Source organism: Mercurialis annua, linkage group LG6 (genome assembly GCF_937616625.2).
Source record: "Mercurialis annua linkage group LG6, ddMerAnnu1.2, whole genome shotgun sequence".
NCBI lineage: Eukaryota > Viridiplantae > Streptophyta > Magnoliopsida > Malpighiales > Euphorbiaceae > Mercurialis > Mercurialis annua.
Window position 1 is genome coordinate 35,666,884 of NC_065575.1, and position 12,465 is coordinate 35,679,348.

Genomic DNA, 12,465 nt, shown 5'->3' on the forward strand with positions numbered 1-12,465 from the left:
AAAAAAATCTAAATCGTATAGTAACAATACTAATGAACCAGCTCTTATTAATTGAACAATAAAGATTATATTGGCTGTTTTTAATTAGCCAAGTAACCAACATCCAGAATTGATGCAAATAAACATAAGCCAATTTAAGTACAAATTATAGTCAAACACTTATTCATAATGGCAGACTCGTACGAATTTCATTCAAAAATCATCGGATACCATCCTTATTAAATTATTAAAAACCCCATCTGATAATAGCAAGCGAGTTCAACTTTCATCTTGTGATACCTACAAGCAGTGATCGGAAAAATAAAAAGGATAAGCAAATTAATGTTAGGTTACTATGCAAAGCTTAAACGCCTGACAAAAATTCAAAATTTTATAATTTATTATAAATTAATTTAAACTTGGTTAAATTGTATTTTTCAATTACAATAATAACCAAATTGATGGCTAATTTTGTTAAGTTCAATATTTTTTGAAATGATGATATATTAAAGACTTAATCACTTAAAAACCACCTACCTTGAACATTTTTTTCGTTTATACCCTGACCTAAGAAAAAATTCATTTATACCCTGACGTATGTGTTTATGTTTCACCTCTACCCCGAAACACTAAATTAACCTCTTTTTATTTAGAAAAAAGTGTTAAATAATCCTTACTTTTGAATATTTTTAAAGATGAAGTATTTCTTTGTATTTTTTTAATAGAAAAAAGTATAAAATATTCCTTATATTTAGTTGTTTTCAATAAATCATCTTTTTTTTTTTAAATTTGGGATAAAGGTGAAACATAAACACATACGTCAGGGTATAAATGAATTTTTTTTAGGTCACGGTATAAACAAAAACAAAGTTCAAGATGGGTGGTTTTAAGCCTATATTAAAACCACAAGAACTTGTAAAAAACTCAAAATTATTTAAATGTTTTTGCAAATTTGATTGCTAGAAGTATTAAAGTTTGTATTTTTTTCACCAAAAAACCAAGATTAAACGGAAATGTTAGTCAAATAAATAAGAAAAGGAGCTTACTTCCACACTTGAAATGTCGAGGAACTCTCCGACCACAACCTTCAATGATTCCAATGACTTTTGTAACGTTAAGAAGTTTAACTAGTTTAGGGGTCATAAGAGGGCAAAAACATTCGGCGTGTGAAACTCTGATACGGTGGCAACACTCTGCCGACGGCGGCTTCTGGTATATGACTGGCTTGCAAGCATTAAGGTCGAGGGTTCTCTCTTGTTTGCACTGGGCAGCATTAGGACCAGCACAAGCTGTCATAATCTCACTTATGCTTAACACGGCGATGAGTAGTACAATAAAGGACCTAATTGAATTCATATTTTCAATAGTTTTTTCTTTATTTTCTGCTTTATTGTATCAACTATGATGATCATTTAGGATACCTATTTATAGAGAGAGTAGAAAGACTTGGAGGGTACCCTGTGTTCAAAGTCATTACTGTTGTAAGTTGTAACTCATGTTTTTAAAATCGGACCGGACAACAAACCGGCTTCACAGGAAACTCGTGGTTAAACCAGTTCAAACGGATTAGATAAGATTTTTTAATTATTATAAAAATATATTTTTTAAAATGAAAATAATATAATTTTCTAGATAAAAATTTGATAAGAGTATTTATTAAAAATTATTTATTAAATTTTATAATGTAAAATATAATTAAAATGATGAATGTTTAAAAGCATATACAAACATTACTATGAGCGGAGCGGGGTTGGGGAGCTGCTCGCCCAGACTTATGGCTGGCCTCTATTCTGGAAAGATTTGAAAAAATATGGAATCGTCACCTAACTCAGCTAGAGATGCCTTTTCTACCGACTAGATAATCTTACTCGTTTATGGGTAAAATTATCATATGTCGGACAGAAAGACCGGACAAAATAACGTGGGACAGACCCAATTACATATTAAAAACATGTCCTACAACTAATATTTTACACATGGGCTTAAAGGGGGCCGAATTGCGAGTTCAAATGAACTCGGAAACATCAAAATGAGTTTGAATTGAGGTTTGGAAGATCTGGGAATTGATTATGGGTTCTGGAAAAATGAAGAACACGGCGCAACTGACAGTGCTGGCGGCGACACTATACACTACCGGAGGCGGCAATGTGCATCGGAGGCAGCGACAGTCCGTATGGCGGCAGCGGTTCGAGGCAGGGATGTGGATCCATCGTTTTGGCTCGGATTTTCATGCAAGAAAACTTAAAACGCGTAAAAACGAACAAGGAAAACATTCAAGAACATAATTAACTTAAACTATGATGTCTAAACATGAATTAACCATCCTAAACATGCATTTTTAAGCTGATTTTAAAGCTAACATGGCAAAAACACTAAGAACATATAAACATGGAAAACTTTACCTAGCATGCATTTTAAGAAACGAAATTGAATAAAATCTAGATATGTTGTACAAATCATATTAAACAGCCCTAAACATGCTTCTAATTAGTTTTGCAAGGAAATTCTTTGCAATAATCCATATTTTTAGCAATAAAATATTCTTCTTCCTGAGTCGTCAGACATATCCACTAAGAGAGATGATTATACTAAAAATAAGAATTTTAGCAGTTTATGGCAAAAAACAACAAAAACTCCTAAACATGCTTTCTAAACACATCAAACTAATGTTGGTTAAAATACGCAAGCGTACATATGCCAACTTGTAATACAGATTGTGAAGTCCGGATATCATACCCACAGAGAAAGCTTCTTGATACAACCAATTAGGAGACTCAATTTGAATAGTTGAATAAATATTTTTGCATTGAATAAGTAAATTAAAAGAAAAAATTAAACTATTGGAAGTAAAGTAAACTAAATATGTAATTAGATTGCAGTTTTAACAAGTATAGAAAAAGCAGAGATTATTAACTTTCATTACGCTGTTTATTCAATTGGGGTTATGTATTGGATTGTTTTACTAAGATTCAGGCTAGTCAGAAGCACCTAGAATTCTCTCTCGATTAATTGCAGGCAAAAACAAATAACAAACTAGGAATAGGCTAATTATTCACTCTCGTAAAACGATTAACCTAAATTTCTAATCAATTAATGTTCATAAAGTAAATCCTAAGAACATGCACTCGTTAATTTTCTCTCACGCAATTAACTTCTACGTTCTTAATTATATTGGTCTATTCCAATTTTACTCTCTCGAGTGAAAACTAAAACACATGGCATATGTTAAGTGATCAATTTAGACTAATTATTAAGAGCAATAATTAAAACATAGTAGAGACGATAACCCATAAATTAAATTCATTTAAATAGACATAAATCCGATTAAGAATCCCCAACGATGGGTTTAGCTATATATGAACATAAAATCAACAATACAATTAATACAAGTGATCATGGTCAGAAGAATACAAACAAAATCAATCTCTCGAATAATTTAGGTGTTTTCGTTCCTCGCTCCAATTACAGTTGCTTTGCTGAAATTCTAATTTTAAAACTAAGATAAAACTAAAAATAAATTATTCTAGGATTTGTAGTCTAAACTAAGAATGATTGACCTTTTTTTGTTGTAAAGCGCAATATATATATATATATATATGTATATATATGTCTTTCGGCTAAGGGAAGGGTTTTGGCTTGGACCCATGTGTAATTTCAAAGTTGTCCTCAGGTTTAAGTGAATTCAAGTGATGTGGCAAGGTTTAAATGAGCTTTTGTGACTTTTCGGTGGTGTGCGTTCGCACAATTTGACTTGTGCGTTCGCACACCTCTTGTTTCAGCTACTGGAACCCAAAAATGATCACGCAGGGCTCGTACAGTGGTGTGCGTTCGCACACCATTTTCTGCTGCACAACTGTCAACTTCAAAATTTCATAACTCGACACACATACCTCATAATGAGGTGGATGATCAAAGGAAGCTTTTGGAAAATGGCAACATAGGTATCATTTGTATCAATTTCTATGCCATGTTCTCCAAAATTGTTGTTTTGAGGGGGAGAATCTTTTTTCAAATCTTATTCTCCTAAAATGTTTTATACATGCTTTAATTCTTTTTGTGCTTGACAAAGGGGGAGAAATCTCTATGCTTATGCTTAAATTTGCTAAGTATCTCCAAATTTTTCTTGCTTATGCCTTAAATTTTGCTTTATCTTATGTGCATAAAGTAAGGGGGAGCCAAAATTAATTTGACTCTTACTTAACTTAGCCATTTTAGCATGTTGATTGTCAAACTCAAAAAGGGGGAGATTGTTGGACTATTGTCCTTTCAAACTCCTTTGTTTTGACTTTGACAATCAACTATGAGGGTTCTAATATTGCTTATTAGTGTATAGGACCTCATAGGAGCAATCGGAAGTCGATTCGGAGCTTTCTAGCGAGAATCGAGTTTTTGATCCTCAAGCTGTCCAGTAGCATATCGCGGGCGCTACAAAGTTAATCACGGGCGCGATATTCATATCTGCTGAAACCCTAAGTGACCGTTGGAGGTATCACGGGCGCAACACAAAGATCACGGGCGCGATAAGTATCACGGGCGCGACATACGGATCTCGGGCGCGATAAATCAGACCGTTGAAGTTTCAACGGATATATTTCTGAACCCCCCAATGATGTGTTGACACATGGCACTAGCCGTTTGAAGATTCTGTCTTCATCATGAATCACGGGCGCGATGGGTACATCACGGGCGCGACCGAGCCAGTTTTTGCAAAAGCTATTTTGTTGTTTCTAGCTTTTGTGGGGATTGCTTTGGGTATAAATATAAACCCATTTGCAATGTCTCAAGGTTAATGATTTACACACCTTGAAACAACAAACATACAATTTTAATCACTTAGTTTTGTTGTAGTTTTGGAGTAATCTTGGAAACTCCTAATCATTGTGAGTTAGAGTTTAGCTTTGGAAAAACTCAACCCTTGTAGGTTCTTGATTATCCTTGAAAAATCAATTGTGAGTTTGAGATTATCTCTAAGAAATCTCTTTGTAAAGTTGGTGCTTATCTATAAAGCACAATCCCATTTAGTGGATTCTAAAATCTCAATCTTAGATTGAGTAGTGGAGTAGGATCGTGAGTTGATCCGAACCACTCTAAATCTCTTGTGTCTTTAAATTCTCTTTTCCGCTTTAAAGAATTTAAATTTCCGATTCACAAATCAAAAACCGGTTTGCCTTATAACCCATATAGTATTTCAATTGGTATCAGAGCGAGGTGCTCTTCTTTTCGCTTAATTGCTAGAGCTTTCGATCAAAAATGGCAACCGAAAATTTTTTCATCACTCTCAAACCTTTTCTTGATGGTTCAAATTACAAAGTTTGGAAATATATGATGGAAAATTATCTTGATATGCAAGGGGTTGATCTATGGAGTGTATTTCTAAGGGGATGGACACCTCCATGTGACAAAAATGGAGCTCTTTTGAAGAGACAAGATTGGTCTATAGAGCAAGTCAAGGAGAATGGCATGAATAGAAAAGCCATTACTACTCTCCTCTCCTCAATCTCTAGAGAAGAACAAGGTAGAATTCAACACTTGAATTGTGCCAAGCAAATGTGGGAGACTCTTGAGAGCTACTATGAAGGTACACAACAAGTCAAGGGTAAGAAGCTTGAGTTGCTTCTTGGTGAGTATGAAGGCTTCAAGGGCTTGCCAAATGAAGATGTGGGGATGATGACATCAAGGCTTCTTAAGATTGTTCATAGTCTTGAGCAACTTGGGAAATTCTTCAAGCTAAATGAAATCAATGGTAAAATCCTAAGATCCCTTCCTATTCTTCTATGGCAACCTAAGACTACCGCCATCATTGAAACTCATGATTTATCTACCTTGAGGACGGATGAGTTGATTGGGAAGCTTCTTCTTCATGAGATGTCCTACATCAAACTCATTCAAGCCGAAATGGCAAAGGAGAAAGGCATTGCTTTCAAGGCTTCAACAAGTGCCATTGTAGAAGATAACAAGGAGGAAAGCAATGAGGAAGAAATCTTGAGGCTCACAAAGAGAGTAAATGAGCTCAAGATGAAGGGAAATGGAAATCATGGTAGATCCTCCTCTTCAAGGAAGAGTTCAAAGGGGGGTTCCAAGACTTTTTGGGATGGTGATTCTCAATCGGATGGTGATAGCCACCATGATGCCAACTTGTGCCTCATGTCTTTTGAGGAGGAACCAACACTAGAGGTAAACCCCCAATCTTTTCTATCTTGGGATGGTATTGGTGTTGAATCACATGATGCATGCTTTAATGTTAAAAATGATATTGTTAATGATATTGTTAATGATGATGCTCATGATGATGATGATATTGATAGCATGCTTGATGAACTAGTAACTAAATGTGGTGATTATAAAGCCAAGATGCTATTTTTCAAAAATGAGGCTTCTAAAGCCAAAGATGAAATGATTGTTTTAACAAAAGAATTTCATGAGCTTAAATTGTCAAATGAAGCTCTCAAGTCATCTTTAGAATCTATCCCTAAGCAAGGTTTGAATGTTGATAACTTGCTTAAGGAAAATGATCATCTAAAGAATGAAATTCTTGAATTAAAAGATTCACTTTCAAGATTTCAAAAAGGGAAGGCAACTTTGGATTCAATTCTTGTATCTCAAAGATGCCCAACCATAAAATATGGACTTGGCTATAATCACAATGTTTCTAGTTCCAATGGGACTATTTTTGTGAAGTCCACTTTGCCTCACACTTCTTCTATAGAAGTGCCTCCTAAATTGGTCAAACCAATTGAGGCAAAGAAGGTGCATGCTCAAGCTCCTAGGCCTAAGCCATTCTTGGCTCAAAAGGCTAAGAGCAACAAGGGTACACGACCCTTGAGACATGGCTATGCTTCTCAATATAGTCAAAAATGGAACAAGAAGACTAGAAAGAACTCACATGTTCATGCATCTTCAAATGTCAATTCTTGTGTACATGCTTGTGCTTGTTCTTATGAGACCATTAGAACCAAGCCACCTCAAATGCAATCAAATGTGAACCATAGTACTCAATGTTTTTATTGCATGAAATATGGTCACACTAATGCTAATTGCTATGTGAGAAAAGTTCAACTAAGGTTAATTCCTTTGAACTATTCTAGCATTAACTTTCAAGGACCCAAAGTTATTTGGGTACCTAAGTGATTTGCTTTGTAGGTACAATTGATGTCCACTAATCAAATCTCAAATCATAAGGTGGATGATCAAAGGAAGCTTTTGGAAAATGGCAACATAGGTATCATTTGTATCAATTTCTATGCCATGTTCTCCAAAATTGTTGTTTTGAGGGGGAGAATCTTTTTTCAAATCTTATTCTCCTAAAATGTTTTATACATGCTTTAATTCTTTTTGTGCTTGACAAAGGGGGAGAAATCTCTATGCTTATGCTTAAATTTGCTAAGTATCTCCAAATTTTTCTTGCTTATGCCTTAAATTTTGCTTTATCTTATGTGCATAAAGTAAGGGGGAGCCAAAATTAATTTGACTCTTACTTAACTTAGCCATTTTAGCATGTTGATTGTCAAACTCAAAAAGGGGGAGATTGTTGGACTATTGTCCTTTCAAACTCCTTTGTTTTGACTTTGACAATCAACTATGAGGGTTCTAATATTGCTTATTAGTGTATAGGACCTCATAGGAGCAATCGGAAGTCGATTCGGAGCTTTCTAGCGAGAATCGAGTTTTTGATCCTCAAGCTGTCCAGTAGCATATCGCGGGCGCTACAAAGTTAATCACGGGCGCGATATTCATATCTGCTGAAACCCTAAGTGACCGTTGGAGGTATCACGGGCGCAACACAAAGATCACGGGCGCGATAAGTATCACGGGCGCGACATACGGATCTCGGGCGCGATAAATCAGACCGTTGAAGTTTCAACGGATATATTTCTGAACCCCCCAATGATGTGTTGACACATGGCACTAGCCGTTTGAAGATTCTGTCTTCATCATGAATCACGGGCGCGATGGGTACATCACGGGCGCGACCGAGCCAGTTTTTGCAAAAGCTATTTTGTTGTTTCTAGCTTTTGTGGGGATTGCTTTGGGTATAAATATAAACCCATTTGCAATGTCTCAAGGTTAATGATTTACACACCTTGAAACAACAAACATACAATTTTAATCACTTAGTTTTGTTGTAGTTTTGGAGTAATCTTGGAAACTCCTAATCATTGTGAGTTAGAGTTTAGCTTTGGAAAAACTCAACCCTTGTAGGTTCTTGATTATCCTTGAAAAATCAATTGTGAGTTTGAGATTATCTCTAAGAAATCTCTTTGTAAAGTTGGTGCTTATCTATAAAGCACAATCCCATTTAGTGGATTCTAAAATCTCAATCTTAGATTGAGTAGTGGAGTAGGATCGTGAGTTGATCCGAACCACTCTAAATCTCTTGTGTCTTTAAATTCTCTTTTCCGCTTTAAAGAATTTAAATTTCCGATTCACAAATCAAAAACCGGTTTGCCTTATAACCCATATAGTATTTCAATCTTTTAAATTTTTCTTTTAACTTAACCTTTAAATACTCGATTAAACTCGATTATTTACGTATTATTTAAGTGTAAAATTAGGTAAGATTAGGGTTAGTGCTACCTAGAATCTAATTTGGGTTAGTAGTCTATTAATGAGTATTAGAGTTAAGTTACATGTCTACAAATGAGTAAGGTGATTAGCTTAGAAGTCTATCTAAAGTTGGAATTCGGTTTGACATCTATTTTAGGTATTTATCTAATTAAATTTGTATTAAATTATTAATTAGTAATAACTATAGCTATATGATTTATTTGATGCCTAGAAGTATTAAGAAAAGCTTGTAGGACCTTATAGATATGGGTATGATCAATTTTAGTCCGCCAAACTTACGAATTGGCTCATAAACTTCTAAAATGTTTCAATTAGTCCAATTTCTAGACTTATAATTTCTTAGAATTTTGATAGGCTATTTACGGCTAATTGTATTTTAATTCCTCAAGTTCGCATCTGTACAATGATCACGCCTGCTTGAATTCAAACAAACGAATCGATAGCTCGTCACCTAGTCAGATTTCTCTATAAATCATTATTGAACGCTTCAGTCCCTTATTACTTTTTACCTGTCCGGAAAATAGATGTCTAAAATTACCCTTTTTGAGGAAAAAAATAATTTTTTTTCATTTTAATAATAATAATTATTAAATTAAAATTATAAATTCAAAGTTTATAAAATAAAAAATATGATGGTGTATTTAAATAAAATCAATTATTAAATTTGTGAAGTGTAATTGTAATTCATCAATATTTAAGCGTATATAAAATAATCATATTTTATGAAAAAAATAATTTTAAAATTTGAAAAAAATAATTTAATCTTTCTAAAAAACGATTAACTGATAGAGTGTCAAAAGAGTATAAAGAAATTACCTCAATCATTTATCTTACAAAAATCCTCAAGTGGTGTTCTTAGAAAGACCATACCTTCCTTTTTTGTAGTTTACAGTGACATATCCATCTCCATCACCTAATTCCCCTCAAGCATACTCAAGTATGTCTTCAATCTGATCAACGACTCTCGGCAATTCAAATTGGTAGCTTCTCAATCAGCAAATCAATTTTTTTATCAAGTATATGCGAGCCTTTCGAAATCTTTCAAATTATAGTTTTGCTACATAATTACAATACATACTAAATATAAAAATTGAATTGGCTTTCATATCAATTTTTATAATATTAATACCAATTATTGAAGTTACGGTACCAATTATTGTGACCGATGCATGACCGAATTGTATGCTCAACAGAATCAAAATCATTCAATATGTATTTAATTATGAATTTGATCCAACAAGTAATAAAATAGAAAAATAAATAAATAACACAAGAGATATATGTGGTTCATCAATAAAGCTTAAATCTATTGGTAAAAGAATCGAGTCATCCACTAATCATAAAAAAGAGTATAAAATTAATAGGGAATCACCAAACAGTGAACATCTCCATCAAATACGTTTATAAAAGAAAATCCAACAACGTGTTTAACTCAATACAAAAAGTAATCTAAAAAGTTTAAAATTAATTTATATTTCCCACATCACACACGACTTCTTCTTCAACAAATGTAATATATGCATGATTCATCATCAATATCGTAAACATCGTATTTTCTTTATCATTTGATATCACACAACCCAATCCCTATCGACCACCGACTACTTTTCTAGCATTAGAGTTGAATTATAATAAATTAATATAAGAGTTATACATATAAATTTATGCTTATGCAATATTTATGACTTTAACTATTAATTGATATATTAAAAATCAAATTAGATCATAATCAGAAGAGCTGTCAATCATATTTTGATCGATTATTGTGATTTGATAAACTAATCTCATTTGTTTAATAAAAAATTCTTGATTTTTTAAAATCAGCTTTACAAGTTCAATTAGCTAAAATTTCAAACCAGTTAGTCATATTTGCTTTCACTTGAACCTATTACATTATATTCAAATTATTTAAACATGTGATTTATAATTGACTAAATGTACATATTGGACCCTCACGTTTGGTTCGGTTTTGAATTTGAATCCTAATAAATTTTTTTCCGATGAAAGTACTTAACGTTATAGAAAAAATCACATCGGACCCTCCGAACCTAAAATGCCACATTGTTCGTTAGTGACTGCCCAATAAGAACCATCGAACCTAATACGTTAACCCAGAGTTGGCCAGTCATGAACACACATGTGACATTTTAGGGTCGGAGGGCCTGATGTGAATATTTTTTTATAATGTTAAATACCTCCATCAAAAAAAAGTTCATTGGAATCCAAAGTTAAAACCGAACTGATGGAATAAACACAAACTGATGGAATAAACACAAATAAAGGAGCAAAGCACTAAGCCATAAATCCCACATCGGTTAGGAAAAGACAAATACTTTGGAAGCACTATAAAAATGACACGAGCCCATATGCCCAAAGGTACGAAAAAGATCTAAACCATACTCCATTACTTAAATAGACTGTTAATTGACTAGAGCTTCGGAGGGTCACGGGGTCCATGACCCGCTGTTTCTGATTCTCTTCTCTTTGTTCCTATTTCAGAACCTGAAATGCACGTCAGACATCCGGATCCATCATTTGGTGCCGTCTGTGGGAACCTATTCCCAGAAAAATTACTATTGATCGGGTCACGAGATAACGAATGTTAACCAAGATGCTTCGAGACAAACGGTCAAGGAGAAAGGAACGTTGCTAGGCGGGCAAGGGGGATCAATTGAGGACAACGCCCGTAGCACCAGCAGCAACCGGGAGATCCGGAATTTTCCTTCAGGGCTTCGACAGTCCAACGCCCGCCCCAGAAGAAGGATCAAACCGAACCTCCCAAGATGCCATGGACCGCACCATGGATGGCGCAATGAGGCGCTTCCGAGGACGTTGCCACTGCGGTCAAGGAAGCAACAAAATTAATTATGTCCCAAACACCAAATAGTAAGGGTCAAGACGCAACCGGAGGACGAGCAGGTGAAGAAGAGAAAACACCTCGTGCATGTGATAACCCTGAAGGAAAGGAGCCGAAGGTGCTCGTAGTGGAGGACGAGGAAAAGGAAGAAGCGGACACGCCTGACAAAAGACGAACAAAGATAGGAACGGAAGACGTGAATTTAAAGGAGGTGGAAGACTGATAGCAGAGGCAGTGCAGAAGGCCACCGAAGAAAAGTCGAGAGAACACGTCCAAACCAGCAGCATGACAAGAGAAAAGTCACCCTTGGCGACGAGCGTATTGTTTGAGAAGTGGCCAAAAAGGCTCAAAATACCTAACTTTGATAACTTCGACGGAACAGGCTGCCCAGAAAGTCATGTCAAAATTTTTCCAACAAGATGATCCTATTAGATGTCATAGACGCAATACTTCGCAAAACATTCCCGACCTCGCTAAGCAACACAACACAATGATGGTACAACAGACTAAAGGCCGGATCGATAGCTACATGGAGGCAGTTGAACCGAGAATTCGTGATAAGGTTCTTCACAAACATCCCGCCAAAAAGAAGTTCACAAGAGCTTAATAGGTGCAGGCAAGGAGAAGGAGAGACACTGAGAGCATACATCAAAAGATTCAATAATGATGCTATGAAGATCGAAGACCTGAATAACGACACGGTGGTGCAAGCCATGAAAAAAGGTACACAGATGGGAGTACTAGGAGACAAGCTAAGTTCAAAAAGCCAAAGACATATCAAAAAGTGATGGCGGTGGCCCAGACAGCACAAATATGGACGATGGAAGAAGACAGAAGACAGACGACACACCAAAGAAGGAATAAATCAAAGGAGGCACCTCTCAAAGACAATCATCTCACTCCTAAAAGACTATGGCACGAGTCACCGCAGCATTAGCTGGTACACGCCATACGAAGACAATAACCACTAGACGAACGATAACAGATACACCAGCGATTATCGATCAAGGTATGGCGACACAACCGAGGCGTTCACACCACTGAACACAACTAGGTCAAATGTC

At 35.2% G+C, this 12,465-nt stretch overlaps 1 protein-coding gene across 1 annotated transcript; it reads right to left on the minus strand.

The window, feature by feature from the left end:
• Nucleotides 1-15: 15 nt before the first annotated feature.
• Nucleotides 16-1,384, minus strand: LOC126653888 (uncharacterized). Its single transcript, XM_050347879.2, has 2 exons — nucleotides 1,026-1,384; nucleotides 16-279 (listed from the first exon to the last, which is right to left on the minus strand). Exons 1-2 carry the CDS (start codon nucleotides 1,333-1,335, stop codon nucleotides 266-268), a joined length of 324 nt encoding a protein of 107 aa, XP_050203836.1. The 5' UTR covers nucleotides 1,336-1,384; the 3' UTR covers nucleotides 16-265.
• Nucleotides 1,385-12,465: the final 11,081 nt, after the last annotated feature.